The following is a 14,271-nucleotide window of genomic DNA, read 5'->3' on the forward strand; positions in this document are numbered from 1 at the left end:
TAAATTAAAACATTCTTTCTCTCTTCCCTTATAAAATTTTGCTGAACTGTGACTACACAAAGACACTTGCCTTTATGGAGCAAGAAGCAAGAAACTATCACCGCACCAGCTATAAGAAACAGGTCTAAGCCCACCCCAAATGTGTTCATTTCTGCTTCTACTCATTTACTAATATTATTACAACAGCTCCCACCTTTAATGCACAGGTAAATTTTTAGCCTACTAACACTGTACTGTGGCCATAATGTTGCTCCTAGCTGTGACATCTCAAATAAACCCTGTCAACCCAGAAACTTCATTACAGCTATTAATGTTTAAGTTGATGAAACATGTAACTCCAAAAATCTAAAATAAAGAAATGTCTGAATCAATTTCTGAGTATTACTAAAAACATTTTTATCTGCTTGTTTCAAGATACCATAGAGAACATGTACGCCAGCCATGAAGATATTGGCTGTGATTGTGAAGATGATTCAAAACATGGGGAGAAGAAGCTGAAGCCAGACCCAGACATTGATGGAGGATGGGCATGGATGATTGTCTTCTCCTCTTTCCTGGTGCATGTACTCATCATGGGATCACAAATGGCCCTTGGAGTTCTCAACATGGAATGGCTTGAAGAATTCAGCCAAAGTCGAGGCCTCACGGCATGGGTCAGCTCCCTCAGCATGGGTATTACTCTCATTGTAGGTATGGCGCTGTGTCCTCCTTATTATAAAGCAGTTATCATCTTGATCCAAGGCTCCTCATGAACTCTGACATACCTGAATACATAAGGCTGCCTTATACTGAGTCAGATTATTATCAAGATCAGTATCTTATACTCTGACAGTCAGCAGCTCTCCAGAGTCTCTGGGGATTCAAATCTTCTACTATCTGATCCTTTTAACTGCAAATGCTAGGGATTGAACCTGGGACCTTCTGCATTCAAAGCAGATGGCTCTACCACTGAGTCACGGTCCCTCCCACATCACGTATAGAGGTTTGGTTTATCACATTCATTTCCATGGGGGAGAAAGATCTATACATGGAAAGGAACCTTTGGCTGCATTCAGGTCTCATGACAAACCTTTCTTTGTCTGTTATGTGCAGAAGCACAACTTCTCCTGTTTGCATGCTAACATGTACTGAGAGTATGATCAAAAGTGTCCTGTTTTTGGAAGTCTTCAGTCATTTAGCCATGATGTTCAAATGAGGGTGTCTGGGAAAACTTCAAATTGGGAGTTTTCCTTACCGTCAAATCAGGATTGTGGGGAAAGAAAACACTTTGCTCTGCTCAGTGAACCATCTGGCAGTTACATGAGAGATTAATGTGCCTCCTTATCTTGCTCATATGAAAATTCTGCAACCCTAGTGCTTTCACAGAGGCCTGCGTGATTAGCAAGCTAAAACAGACTTTAACCCATAGGAAGCAGGACAACTCATGAACTGAAGTGTAACATTCCATAGGCAGTTTTCAGCTCCCCTGTTCTTTTCTAGTTTGGGTTTGACGATGTTGCAGAAAACAATTCCTGAACAGAACATATACAGGGCAAATACTCAGCAGACCATATCTAGACATATTGTGGTGAATTAATTATTAACAAAGAAGGCAAGTCAGGAGACAAGAAAGTTATCAAGTCACAAATTTTGGCAAGACCTGTACACCTCACTCAAAAGCCAATTTGAAGACTACAAAAACAAAAACACATACCTTATCCTTAGAGTACTAGCTTCCATCAGTACTAATGGTGTGATTTTTTCTCCCTTAATAGTGCAATGTGGGAAACAACCATTATACCGAGTAGGGTTCCCCCCACACACACACCCGAAAACCTATTTGAAAGAGGACAGACATGCAGGGATTTGCTAGCATTTGAACAATCTTTTTTTCCTTTCTAACCAGCTTCATGGAGTTCTTTCTCTTCTTTAAGGACATTCAGCCTCTAAAGAAGATATACACTTGGTTATAGCTAGTGGTGCTACAGATACCAGCCAATAGGTGCCTGTGACAATCATGCCACTACTATCCAAGCTATTGTAATAGACACAGGGCAACATGAAGCTAGATTAGATAAAGAACCACGTATTTCACAGCTGCAAAATATTTGCTTTGAGCGGTGAGAAGATACAACACAAGCACTTTTAAAAAAATGGTAGAGTTCTTCCTCCCAGTTACAGAGCAGTGCATACACTCCTAACTGTGGAAAGGCCTCCAGCAATACTTAAGCACTCTGTTCTTAGACCCTTTTTTATCAGATGTGTACTGTTAGGCTTGTCATTTTCAGATGACTGCTGGGGTGCACCACATCCTTGTGTAAAACCGTCTAACCCAAACGACATAGGGAATACAGTTCTCTCTGCACTCTGTAAAAGTTGCTTCCTTTTAGCAATATGGGTGCTCAGTAAGTCATCAGTGGGAAGCTGGAAAAAGAAGCATGTTACATCAGTGGAGTCATTTGATTGGCCTCCCCCCAAATACCAGGCACAATTGCTATCTTTTTCTGATTGGTTCCTTGATCCAGCAAAGCTAATACAAGCTTCCATTCACTCTGCCCATATTGGAGCAAAAACTGTGCAAGTAGAAGTATTTGTGTCTCATCCTGAGATGGATTTCTACATCTGCCCCTTGTAGCAGTGCATGTAGTTTCCCCTATTTGGAGAGAATGTGGGCCTACACACAAGATCTCTCTCCTTGCCAGCTTATGACCTTGTACATACATGTGTGGACAAGACTCTGCCAGCTGGCCGAGCTGGGAGGAAACCTCAGTATTCAGGTTAAATTGCTGTGTTGGCACTTTGCGATAAATAAGTGGGTTTTGGGTTGCAGTTTGGGCACTCAGTCTCTAAAAGGTTCGCCATCACTGCTCTAGGCTGATCCTGCATTGGGCAGGGGGTCGGACTAGGTGGCCTGTATGTCTCCTTCCAACTCTATGATTCGATGATTAACCAAACCAGTCAACACAAGATTCCCACATTAAGGGTGGGCAGCACAATTTCCTCTAAAACTTCTGCCTCTCCAACCAGCATCACTACTGTCTTTACTGAAACACTGGCCATGGGTTGAGAAAGTGGAGAACTCTCTGTTGAACAGTTCAGTTCAAGTTGCACAAATTAGAATGAGTATACCGCATGATTAATGCTTGTCTTGTCATAAAGTATCTTAGAAAAAATGGAGACCTCCAAACTCAGATTCTGTAGACTTAACATAAATCTAAAGGTTTGGCTACTTTTAAGATACAGTTTGCTTATGTTCTGTTAATTGTTAACCCTCCCCTTTATAAACCAAACTGTACTATCAGGAATAATTGGCTAGTTCTCTGAACACAGATCTCTAGCACTTAATGATCATGAAGAGCTCGCATGATACTACTGCACTGGCAAGTGATAATTAAATGATTTCATGTCCGATCATGTTTATGGTGAAAATAATTAGGGCTGTAAAAAAATTGTCCTCTAAACTTAAAAGTTATGCTAGTGACTGTTGACTGCAATTTTTCCCTCATCAAACAATTGTATGTTTTATAAACTCATATCTGTTTGATAATTAGAATTTGATTTTACCAACCCTCTTTAAAGTTTATTTGGAAATAAAAGAGATCTTGATTTTATAATTTTTAGTGTGAGAAGAGCAGCCAGAACACCACTCATTCCTTCTTTCTCTATTACTTTTAAAGGTGATTTTAAAAGACACATAGCTTTAAAACAATTTCCAGACAAAAACTGGGTCAGGGCATTTTTCTGACACAACATATAATTACGGAATTGTCCAACAAGATTTCTGCATGCCTTTTTCTCAGTCCAAGTTTCTCCTAATGCAACACGAACCATTAACATTCCTATTGGATACTACAAAAAGTTTCTTCTTTTAGAAACATCATGAACTCTTAAGATGTTGCTTTATTTTGTTTATTTGCTTCTAAGAGAATGGTATTTGGTTTTAAAACATTAAAAGAACTCCAGCCTCACAGTTACTCCAGGTCACTTTATAACTCCTGTTAACTGGTGGGTTTATATTGAAGGGAGTGTCATCTAGGGGAACTGTGTTATTACAAAAACTGGAGTGTACCATAGTGCACTTTTTGTAATAGTGTCTTGGGCTTTACCAGATGGTGGCTATAATGTCATGAGCGTAATTGGTTCATGGGCAATTGTGTCAGAAGAAGGCATTTAGAGTGGGGCCATGGCTCAGTGAAAGAGCATCTGCTTTGCATGCAAAAGCTCCCAAGTTCAATCCCTAGCACCTCCATTTTAAATTAAAAAACAACCACCAGGTAGTACGTGATATGAAAGACTGCCTCCTGAGACTTTGGAGTGTCGCTGCCAGTCAGAGTAGACAATGTGTGTGTGTGTGTGTGTGTGTTAAGTGCTGTCAAGTCGCTTCCGACTCATGGTGACACTATGAATTAAAAAACAACCACCAGGTAGTACGTGATATGAAAGACTGCCTCCTGAGACTTTGGAGTGTCGCTGCCAGTCAGAGTAGAGAATGTGTGTGTGTGCGTGTTAAGTGCTGTCAAGTCGCTTCTGACTCATGGCGACACTATGAATGAAAGTCCTCCAAAATGTCCTATCTTTGACAGCCTTGCTCAGATCTTGCAAATTGAGGGCTGTGGCTTCCTTTATTGAGTCAATCCATCTCTTGTTGGGTCTTCCTCTTTTCCTGCTGCCCTCAACTTTTCCTAGCCTGACTGTCTTTTCCAGAGTAGACAATACCAACCTTAATAGACCAACAGCCTGAGTCAGTGTTAAGCAGCTTCATGTGTGTTCCTCCTGACTTTACAAGGGCTTGGATTGTGCAGATGATATATGGTGGATTGGTGTAGGAACAATGGACGTCAGAAATATAGGTGGTGAAGAGCTTCTACTATGCCCATGGGAAGCTGCTCTGTAGAAAGTGTGTGTTTGACTGTGGGGTCATGGAAAGAGGAATTGACATGATGAGTTCAGTGTGGTAGACTGCCGATTGCTAATGAACATTGATCAGGTGAAAATCCTGGGTGGAAAACAAACCATTGTTCGTGTCTTTAGGTCCTTTTATTGGTTTATTCATTAACACCTGTGGATGCCGGAAGACCGCAGTAACTGGAGGAATCTTGAATGCCCTTGGATGGATATTAAGTTCCTATGCCTCAAATGTATATTACCTCTTTATTACATTTGGAGTTACAGCTGGTAAGTATTATTTATTTTTTAATGTTCATATAGATTAGAATCAGACTATCATCCTTATCCACCAGTCCTTGGGTGGTCAGAAACACTGCCAGGTCTGTATCTCCCCAAGTCTAAAGGTTTCTTCATTCAATTGAATGGAGAGGTGGTTTTGTACATACAGTTACAAGTGAGGAGATGACCTTCTCTATTGAAGTGAATGGTGATGCCTGTGCATGCAGGATCTGTTTTAAGAGCGAGCGCACAGATTCCTTGATTCAGGCAATATAGTCAGCGCTGACAGCTGAAGTATTTCAGATTGGCTGGATAGTTGCAGCTAATCTAAATATTGCATATAATTAATATAATTTGCATATCTTTTTAGGAACGTAGCAATGTCCCAAGTGCTGTCAGACCTGCTGTACTTATTTTTTACAACAGTGTTTTTCTCCTGAAATTGGAAATATAAATGTTAGCCATCACTTTTTGGCTCGTTCTGTTCGTCCTTTGTGACTCTTCGTGCAATTGAATTGCCCACTGGTGATCTAAAGGTGTGTGACAGGAACATGCACTTGAATTGTATTCAAAGATACAGTGAGCAGTGCAAATCTAAGCAGAGTTACACCCATCTAATTCCATTGAAATCAACAGGCTTAGAAAGGTGTAACACTGTTCAGGATTGCACTAAGAGTGCACTAAAATGAGGTGTTAAATAGTCCCAGTGAAGCTGGACGTTGACGTTACAAAATTCCTCTACAACAGCAGAAGCAACTGTCCATAGTGTACTGTCCATAATATACATGGCTGATTGGTATTAACCTCAGAAAGTATTTTACTGGATGTACAAATTATGGTGTACGGTCTTAAGACACTAACTAGCTGTGGGGGTCAATTAAGGTAGTGTGTCTTTTCAGGGGAATTTGCCTTTTTCAGATTGTTGATCTTTCGGAACAATATTCACCAGGTTGATTCAGGACAGCATATTTAATTATATTTGATATGCACTTAACTGGCTTTATGTACCTTATTGATAGCCTTTTTAAAAAATAGCAAGCAACCTTTGCTCTGAAGGACAGCTGATTAAACAGATTAGCCACTTCATAAGTTTCTAGCAGTGAAAAACCTGCTCGGGCTGCATTCCGAGGTAACAACAAGCTCCGCTTTAGCTGAAATTGTGCATGAACGCAGCTTGCACCTTTCCTTTCCTGTCTTCTTGCAAGGAGCGCAATTAAGGAGTCTGGAACTGAAACAAACTCCACTTCCCCCATGACACACCAATGCAGCTGCCCGAGAAAATGGAGTTTGTCTACTTCCCACAAACCAGAATTCTAAGCCATAGTTTAATTGAGATATAGAATCCTGTCTTGTGGGGGAATAAACAAACTGTGATTTTCCAAGTTTCCAGCATTTGTACATCATGAGAAACTTGAGTTTTTCAAACTGAATCATGCTCTGTGCACAAAAGGAATAGGAAGTATTTCTGCAGACATGGTGACTTGCCATGTTCCTGCACAAATCTCAATTTAATAGGAGCTTGCTATGATTTGCAAGTTTAGACTTTAAAACCAGGCAGTATCTCCTAATCGCGAGCCAGTGTGGTGTAGTGGTTAAGAGCAGCGGACTCTAATCTGGAGAACCATGTTTGATTCCCCACTCCCCCACATGAAGCCTGCTGGGTGACCTTGGGCCAGTCACAGTTCTCTCAGAACCCTCTCAGCCCATGTGGAGGCAGGCAATGGCAAGCCAGCCTCTGAATGTCTCTTGCCTTGAAAACCTTATGGGGTTGCCTTAAGTCAGCTGTGACTTGACGGCAAAATTACACAAACACATCTCTTATTTAAAAACAGCATGGAAACAATCTGAATTTGCCCTGTAGTTGGAAAGCTAAAGTAACATAGATCTCGAAGAAGCATAATGAAGAATGAATGCTCAGTCCTGACCCTCTACTAAATGCTATTAAGTTCAGATACTAAGTACAGGACTGCACCCTTAGGGTTGGATCCTAGCAGTTTCTTCTACTGGTGCATGTAGCACAATGAACCTTCCACCATTATATAAGGCTCTTTTGTTGGTGAAACGCTCCTTGGAACAGGTAGAATGCTCCTTGCACAGGGCAACTGTGCTGGCAGCAGCAGAATGAACTGGTAGGATCCAACCCTTTGAGTTCTGGAGAGCTGCTGACTTGCCCTATGGTCATTGTGTTGGATCAGGGAGATTTCTAGGAGTCTGCAACATGTGGATTCTGGGGTGCACAGGTGCACAACTACCAATTGTCTTTGTCAGCTGTTGGAACTACAGACATACACAAGCAATCCTTCATGTTCAGCTATCGTAAAAAGGAAACTGTGCTTTGCTGTGTGTAGAAGCGAGAGCTGATTGTGAGAGTGGAAATGATTAATCAGCAGTAGCAAAATTATCAGTTACCGGTAGACCGCAGCAGGGCGAGCCCAGGCTGTTTTGGCAGCAGAACGGGAAACATCCAAATGGCCTTCTGCAGCACAAAAACAAATGAAACACGTGGTAGTTTGACTCTGCTTAATGGCACAGAAAAGCCATCTGAGGTGGCTGCCTCCCTTTACCTCATGTTAAGACTTGCCCAAAATCAATATTTGCTTTTTCTGTTTCCAAAGCCACTTCAATACCTGTTAGAATAATAAGAGGAATCTTTGTCGTTTTATTTTTCCTTTTGGAATGAGGAAAAACCCTTGGGAAAGTCTTTCTGAACGGCAATAAAATACTTCGGAACAGCTAATGCATTCTGAGGCAGAAAATAGATGGTCCGTTAACCCGAAAATGTTTTCTTCTTTCCCCAGATGATGCAATAGTGTTGACACAAGACCAGACTGCATTTTCTGTTACACCCATTTAAGCCAATTAACTCACAGAGCATTGTTTGAGCATGAATGAAAACAGAACAGTTCCAGCTGTTATCTCAGAAAAACAGCAATTTTAAATACTTTTTGAGAACAAGGTTTAACATACCGTATTTCAATCAATGTACATCCCCACTATGTAAAGTAACTGATTTCTTTAGCACTGACCAAGTCTTCCATGCTTCTGGTTTTACATTCTAAAAATTGGTGGTACATCAGCTCCACCATGCTTCTTTGACGTATAATAAAATCCCTTTGCTGCGGTGGAAAATGTATCAGTGACCTATTGTGCAACCTGATGTACAGCATGGTACCTAGAATAATTCTTTGGTTTTAGTTTTAGAGTCCTTCTGGCTCTGGACTTGCAAATCCTACTACGCTTGGTCTTTCTGGTGAGACATCAGACATCACCTGTCAGTCATTCATGAAACCCAAATGACATGGCAAACCTAAGTCATAGGCTGGCCACAGAAGCATATTAAGCACTTACTGCTTACGCTCCTACTGTGCCAATGGCTGGAATGTGCACAATGTATGTGGATGTGTTTTAAATGTTCTGCTGCCTGCTAAGTGCTTTTAGTGCTCTGCTCCTTTTCCAAAATTAATATTGATGATTTGTTGCTGCTGACTGAGCTGATGTTTTTGATGGTTTTAGTATTGTTACTGATTTTATACATTACAGTACCATAACTGTAAATTATGGTTTTGCTTTCATTGTAAGCTGACTTGGCAGCGAAGTATGGCTGTGTGTGGGATATTTAAAAGGTAAAAATACCTTTTAGTGGGGCTGAACCTTGCTGGGCTAGTTCAAATGTCAACATAACTCCCTTTGCAACTAAACCTTTAATACATTACTCATTGGGGTATAACTCTCACAATCGGGTAGACTGAAGGGTAGTTGGCATGGCCCAGACGGTCCGGGAGAGAGAAAGCAAGTCAGATATTTGGTAGACAGGCAGGTGAGGAGGTTACAGGCAGTTTGGCCTTCCCAGTGGCAATGAGTTGCTCATCAGCTGCAGTTGTAAGTAAACTTTCCTGGGAAGAAGCCTTACTGAATCAAATAGGACTTACATCTGAGTAGACCTGCTTACTCTTGCTCCCATAGTCACCTAGATGTCATAATTGGAATTTCCCATATCTTTACAAAGTAGCAGTATCAACTGGGGGGTGGGGTGTCACATTGGGTGCCATGGAACTAGGGGAGGAGTAATTAACTTTCTACCCTGCACCATTTCCTTGACATAAATCGCCTCTGAAACTGCCCCATGGGAATACCATAGATACCATATGCCTAGATTTTGCCCTTGTATGGCAGTTACCAGCTGTACGGGTGTATGTGATTTAAACCAGGGAAATTAACCACATATTCCTCGGCCCCCTGCCTCTGATCTGAGTCACCCCCCCACTCATGTTATTAGAATTGTTTTTAAAAAGTCAACAATCTGATGTCTCATTTACTTTGACCCCTAGGCTTAGTCAGGTCAGACAATGAAGTTATATGGGGTCAAGCAGAAAATAATTTGTCCCTTGTGTCACCAAACAACCACACAGTTAGTTAGGTGCAGTATCACTTTCTGGCAAGCAGCAAAAAGCTGAGCTTGGTGGGGCAGTGTCCCTTTTGCCCTAATGGATCAGCCGCCCCAGAAAACACATTCCATGAACAGTTCTCTAGATATCACACACATTTGTTTAGGATGTGATGTTATCACTCTAACCCCCTCTACCCATTACTATAAAAGGTAAAGGTAGTCCTCTGTGCAAGCACCAGGTCATTACTGACCCATGGGGTGACGTCACATCCCAACATTTACTAGGCAGACTTTGATTACAGGGTGGTTTGCTGTTGCCTTTCCAAGTTATCTACACTTTACCCCCAGCAAGCTGGGTACTCATTTTACCAATCTTGGAAGGATGGAAGGCTGAGTCAACCTTGAGCTGGCTACCCAAAACTGATGTCCGTCAGGATCAAACTCAGGTCTTGAGCAGAGGTTGGATTGCAGTACTGCAGCTTACCACTCTGCGCCATGGGGTTCCTTACTCACTTTTTCCCCAAACACTGCTTCAAAGTATCTCCACGTCCCACATCTGATTCCTGTGATAGCGTAAAGGCATGCACAGTAACAGTCTGTAAGTATACTTACGACACCCCATCCTTACATTATGACATACTGTCTTTTGTTTCATTAGTTCATCTGTTTAGGTAATGATTATAGTGAAGATAATTTCCTAGATCATTTTGGAATGTTTATTTTTCAGGTATTGGGAGTGGCATGGTGTACTTGCCTGCTGTGGTCATGGTGGGAGAATACTTTCAGAAGAGAAGAGCCCTTGCTCAGGGACTCAGTACAACTGGGACAGGGTTTGGTGCTTTCCTGATGACAGTTTTGCTGAAAAATCTTTGTACGGAGTTCGGCTGGAGAAATGCAATGTTCATCCAAGGTGCTGTTTGTCTGAACCTTTGTGTTTGTGCAGCACTCATGCGACCCATTTATCACAAGGAAGAAACCACTGAAAAAGAGGGAAACAGCAGCAAAAGCCAGAGTCTCTCGAAAGCGCTGTCCTGCTCTGCAGAAACACTGACCTGTAACGGTGTCTTGTGTGAAGAAGAAAAAGACAGGCAAAGTCAGGATCATAAGCCGGGGAGTCTTCCAGCCTTGGAAAGCAAAGATACAACCCAACTAAGGAAGAATGTCTATGTCCTTTACATTCTGAAGACAGTGAGCCAACTGACTGTTACAGTCCAGAAGGGCTTTCGGACCTGGTATGCCAGTTACTTTGGAGCTGCATCCCTCTTCACCAACAGAACGTTTGCAGCCTTTGTATTTTGGGCTTTGTTTGCATACAGCACCTTTGTTATCCCATTTATCCACCTTCCAGAAATAGTCAAACAGTATAACCTGTCTGCACAGAATGACATCTTTCCCTTGACCTCAATTATTGCCATTGTTCATATTTTTGGTAAAGTCATCCTTGGAATCATTTCTGATTCGCCCTGTGTCAGTGCTTGGAATGTCTTCATGGCAGCTAACTTTACCCTCGTCACCTGCATTCTTATTTTGCCATTAATGCATACCTATGTTGGACTGGCTGTGGTCTGTGCCCTAATAGGATTTTCCAGTGGATATTTTTCCCTCATGCCTGTTGTCACTGAAGATTTGGTAGGGATTAAGCACCTTGCAAATGCCTATGGAATCATAATTTGTGCCAATGGGATATCAGCACTGCTTGGACCACCGTTTGCAGGTAATTATGGTGCTTTGTTTATTTGGGAGATCTTGACTCACTTTTCAAGAACAAAGTTGGGTACAAAATATAACAAAAACAATAAAAGGAACAATACAATTTAGAACTGAAGCAGAGATGGAAGAAACCTATATATTTGTAGACATCAGTGTCCTAGATAAACAAAAAGAGGGGAGAGCAACTCCAGGTATTCCTGGATGAAACATATGCTCTTGATCCATTTTAGATGGGCTTCAGGCCAGGTAATTGAACCAAGGCAGCACTGGTAGAACTGTTGGATGATCTCAGATTGCAGATAGGTAGAAGTAATGCCTCCTTGTTTGCCCTTCACCTACAGTGGCCAGGAATAATCACCTATTTTTGGACACAGCTGATCTGGCTACCTTGATTCATGCTACCTGATATCCAGACTAGATTATTGTAATGTGCTCCATGTGGAGCCATCCCTGAAGTCAACTCAAAAGCTGCAACTGATCCAGAATGTGTATTAGTCTAACTAATCCATGACAGTAGTATTATAGCAGCTACATGGGCTACTTGTTTGCAACTGGATCCAATTCAAGGTGGTGGTTTGACTGTAATGGTTCAGGTCCCTCATACCTGAAGGACCACCTCTCCTCATATGAGTCCAGATGGACCTTAAGATCCTTCCAACAAGGTTTGCTCTTTCCCTCCTTAAAGGAAGTGATACCTATGAACACCATGACAAAAATGTTTCTTGCGGAAGTCCCATCCATATGGAATAGGCTGCCAGTTGAAAGGCGGCCTCTTCTCTCATTCAAGTTAAGTGGCAGTGTATGCCTGTATTGTTTAGGCAGGCTTTATCCTGACTTAGTTTTAATGGTGTTTAACTGTGTTAATGTTTTAATGTCAGGTTTCTGGTTCGATTGTAAACTGCTTTGAGCAACAGGGAAAAGTGGTTAATAGAATTAGTAAATAATATAGGGATACAGAAATTGAGGTAGTGTATGGTACAGCGCACATCCAAAGAAACAACAATCCCCAAAGCTACCTTCTGTATCCCACTGGGAAGATGAGAGCAGAACCAACACCACAAAGTGCTGCCAACTACCAAATCACTCAAATGATCCAGGTTGATGATACCAAAAGTTATTGAGAGGCCCAGGAGAATCAACTACAAAGAATGATGCCATCTAGCAATCTTCCTAAGAGTAGATCAAGTAATGTTTTGCATTCTTCATAGATATGTTGACTATATCTTATAATGATAACTGCTTCCTTCTTATTTTGCAGGTTGGATTTATGACCTCACCCAGAAATATGACTTTTCTTTCTATATATGTGGTGTGCTTTACCTGGTGGGAATCCTCTCATTGCTCATCCAACCTTATATTGGAAAGAAAAAGACAGCAGTAGAAAAAGGCATTGAAAATGGAAAAGTATAAAGCAGTTCACTGAATGTTTTTAAAGGGAATGTCGTTTTCATTTTGCTTTCTAAAATCAATACCAAACAGCTTCTGTGATGGGACCAAATGGACTGAAAAGCACCATGGTGGACACTGAATAAAGTTCACACTGCCACTCTCAAGGAACCCATGGAAAAAGCCTTTAATTGGTACTTTTGTTGCCATATGTAAAATAATCCACTTGAAAGCAGAATGGCCCAGTGCCTATACACCAGTGGGTTGATCAACAACTGAAAAATTAGTTTTTCCTTTTGATACTCGCACGGTCATAACTCAACCAGTATGCAGTTGCTTCTGCTGTACACTAACAGGAAAAAGAGAAGAACTGATCCCATTGGGAATCACTAGTATCAGAATAAAATCTTATTGGTTATTGTGTCAGTTGTTGAACAGAAACCAACTACCCTCCTGGGTCAATTAAGTATGCAAATACACCGTTTCTTAGTTTCTTCTTTAAAGGGCTCCTGGTAGTACAATCCTTTTGAAGGTTTCATTATGAGATAAATCATTTGTGGCTTCTGTGTCACAATTTTTTCTATACAAGGTACTTGAAATTCCTGCTGGTATCAATTGGCAAAAAAGTACCATGGTGACAAATATAAATATCTTCAAATGGTTACAAGTGGGGAGGAGTACCACAATTCCTGAGATAAAAAGGTCAATAGCCACTTCAGGATAATTTACTATTACTACAGCCCACTAATTTCAATTGACTAGAAGGGTGAAACTTTGTTTTGGATGGCACTGTTAATTTCTTAAATGGACATGCTTAGATTGAGCATGCATAGGATACGTTACCATTGTCAATCTAGCAGCAGTTGACGCTTGCCTTCCATCGTTCATCTTTGTTTGCCGAAGTACAGTAATTTTACCTTGTTTTGCTGTCATTTATTATGTTAGAATGATTCCTGGTAGAACCATCAACCATCTTTGTTTACTTGTGCCTTTTAAATCTGTTGACAATCATCCTCATTGGCCTCAGTAGTAGAACTATCATAGAGGCAGAGCGGTGTGATATCAGGATTATCTCTCTCCCAAGCTGTGCCTGATTTCTCCTCTAGTAGTTTTTAACAATGTAAGCTTGCATCAGTATCCTAAGCAAGGCAAGCATGGCAGGGCTGTTATAGTGGAAGGGGACAGTGGACATGGCCATAAGAATACAACAGTAGGGTTCTGCCATTCTTCCACCATCAGTAATGCTCCTGCACCATGAAGCATGTGGTCACCAGTATAGAAACAGTCTCAGCGGCATCAAGGTCTATATTTGCACTTGGTGCTACACCATCCAGTGCCTGAGTCTATTCTGTGCCAATCATTGTGCAGCAGAAGCAGGACTGGATTCTAAGAGCTGATTTATTCCAAGGTTGTTTTATACGTGGGTAGAATGGTGCTGCTGAGTAGTTGAAAATGCACTAGGCTAAGGGCCAACCTACACATTACACCCAAGCATATGTGATGAAACCCTAAAGACTGCTAGGCAAAGCAAGCTTAACAAGTGGATGACTTACAGCAGCAGGGGTGCTTAAGTATTTCTATACTGTTTTTCTCCCCAGTGGGGACTCAAAGTGACTTATAAAAGGAATACAAAATTACAATTT

The 14,271-nt window shown here is 41.3% G+C and overlaps 1 protein-coding gene across 1 annotated transcript; it reads left to right on the top strand.

The window, feature by feature from the left end:
* The first annotated feature begins 428 nt into the window (after positions 1-428).
* SLC16A14 (solute carrier family 16 member 14) lies at positions 429-12,652 on the top strand. Its single transcript, XM_056850066.1, has 4 exons — positions 429-690; positions 5,011-5,154; positions 10,260-11,246; positions 12,501-12,652. Exons 1-4 carry the CDS (start codon positions 429-431, stop codon positions 12,650-12,652), a joined length of 1,545 nt encoding a protein of 514 aa, XP_056706044.1.
* The last annotated feature ends 1,619 nt before the right edge of the window (positions 12,653-14,271 follow it).

The sequence above is a fragment of the Euleptes europaea genome, chromosome 5 (assembly GCF_029931775.1).
Source record: "Euleptes europaea isolate rEulEur1 chromosome 5, rEulEur1.hap1, whole genome shotgun sequence".
Lineage (NCBI taxonomy): Eukaryota > Metazoa > Chordata > Lepidosauria > Squamata > Sphaerodactylidae > Euleptes > Euleptes europaea.

Coding starts and splice junctions, on each gene's coding strand:
- SLC16A14 (XM_056850066.1), top strand. CDS start 429: ATGTACGCCAGCCATGAAGATATTGGCTGTGATTGTGAAGATGATTCA. Junction 691..5,010: donor GGGTATTACTCTCATTGTAG/GTATGGCGCTGT, acceptor TCGTGTCTTTAG/GTCCTTTTATTGGTTTATTC. Junction 5,155..10,259: donor TACATTTGGAGTTACAGCTG/GTAAGTATTATT, acceptor TTTATTTTTCAG/GTATTGGGAGTGGCATGGTG.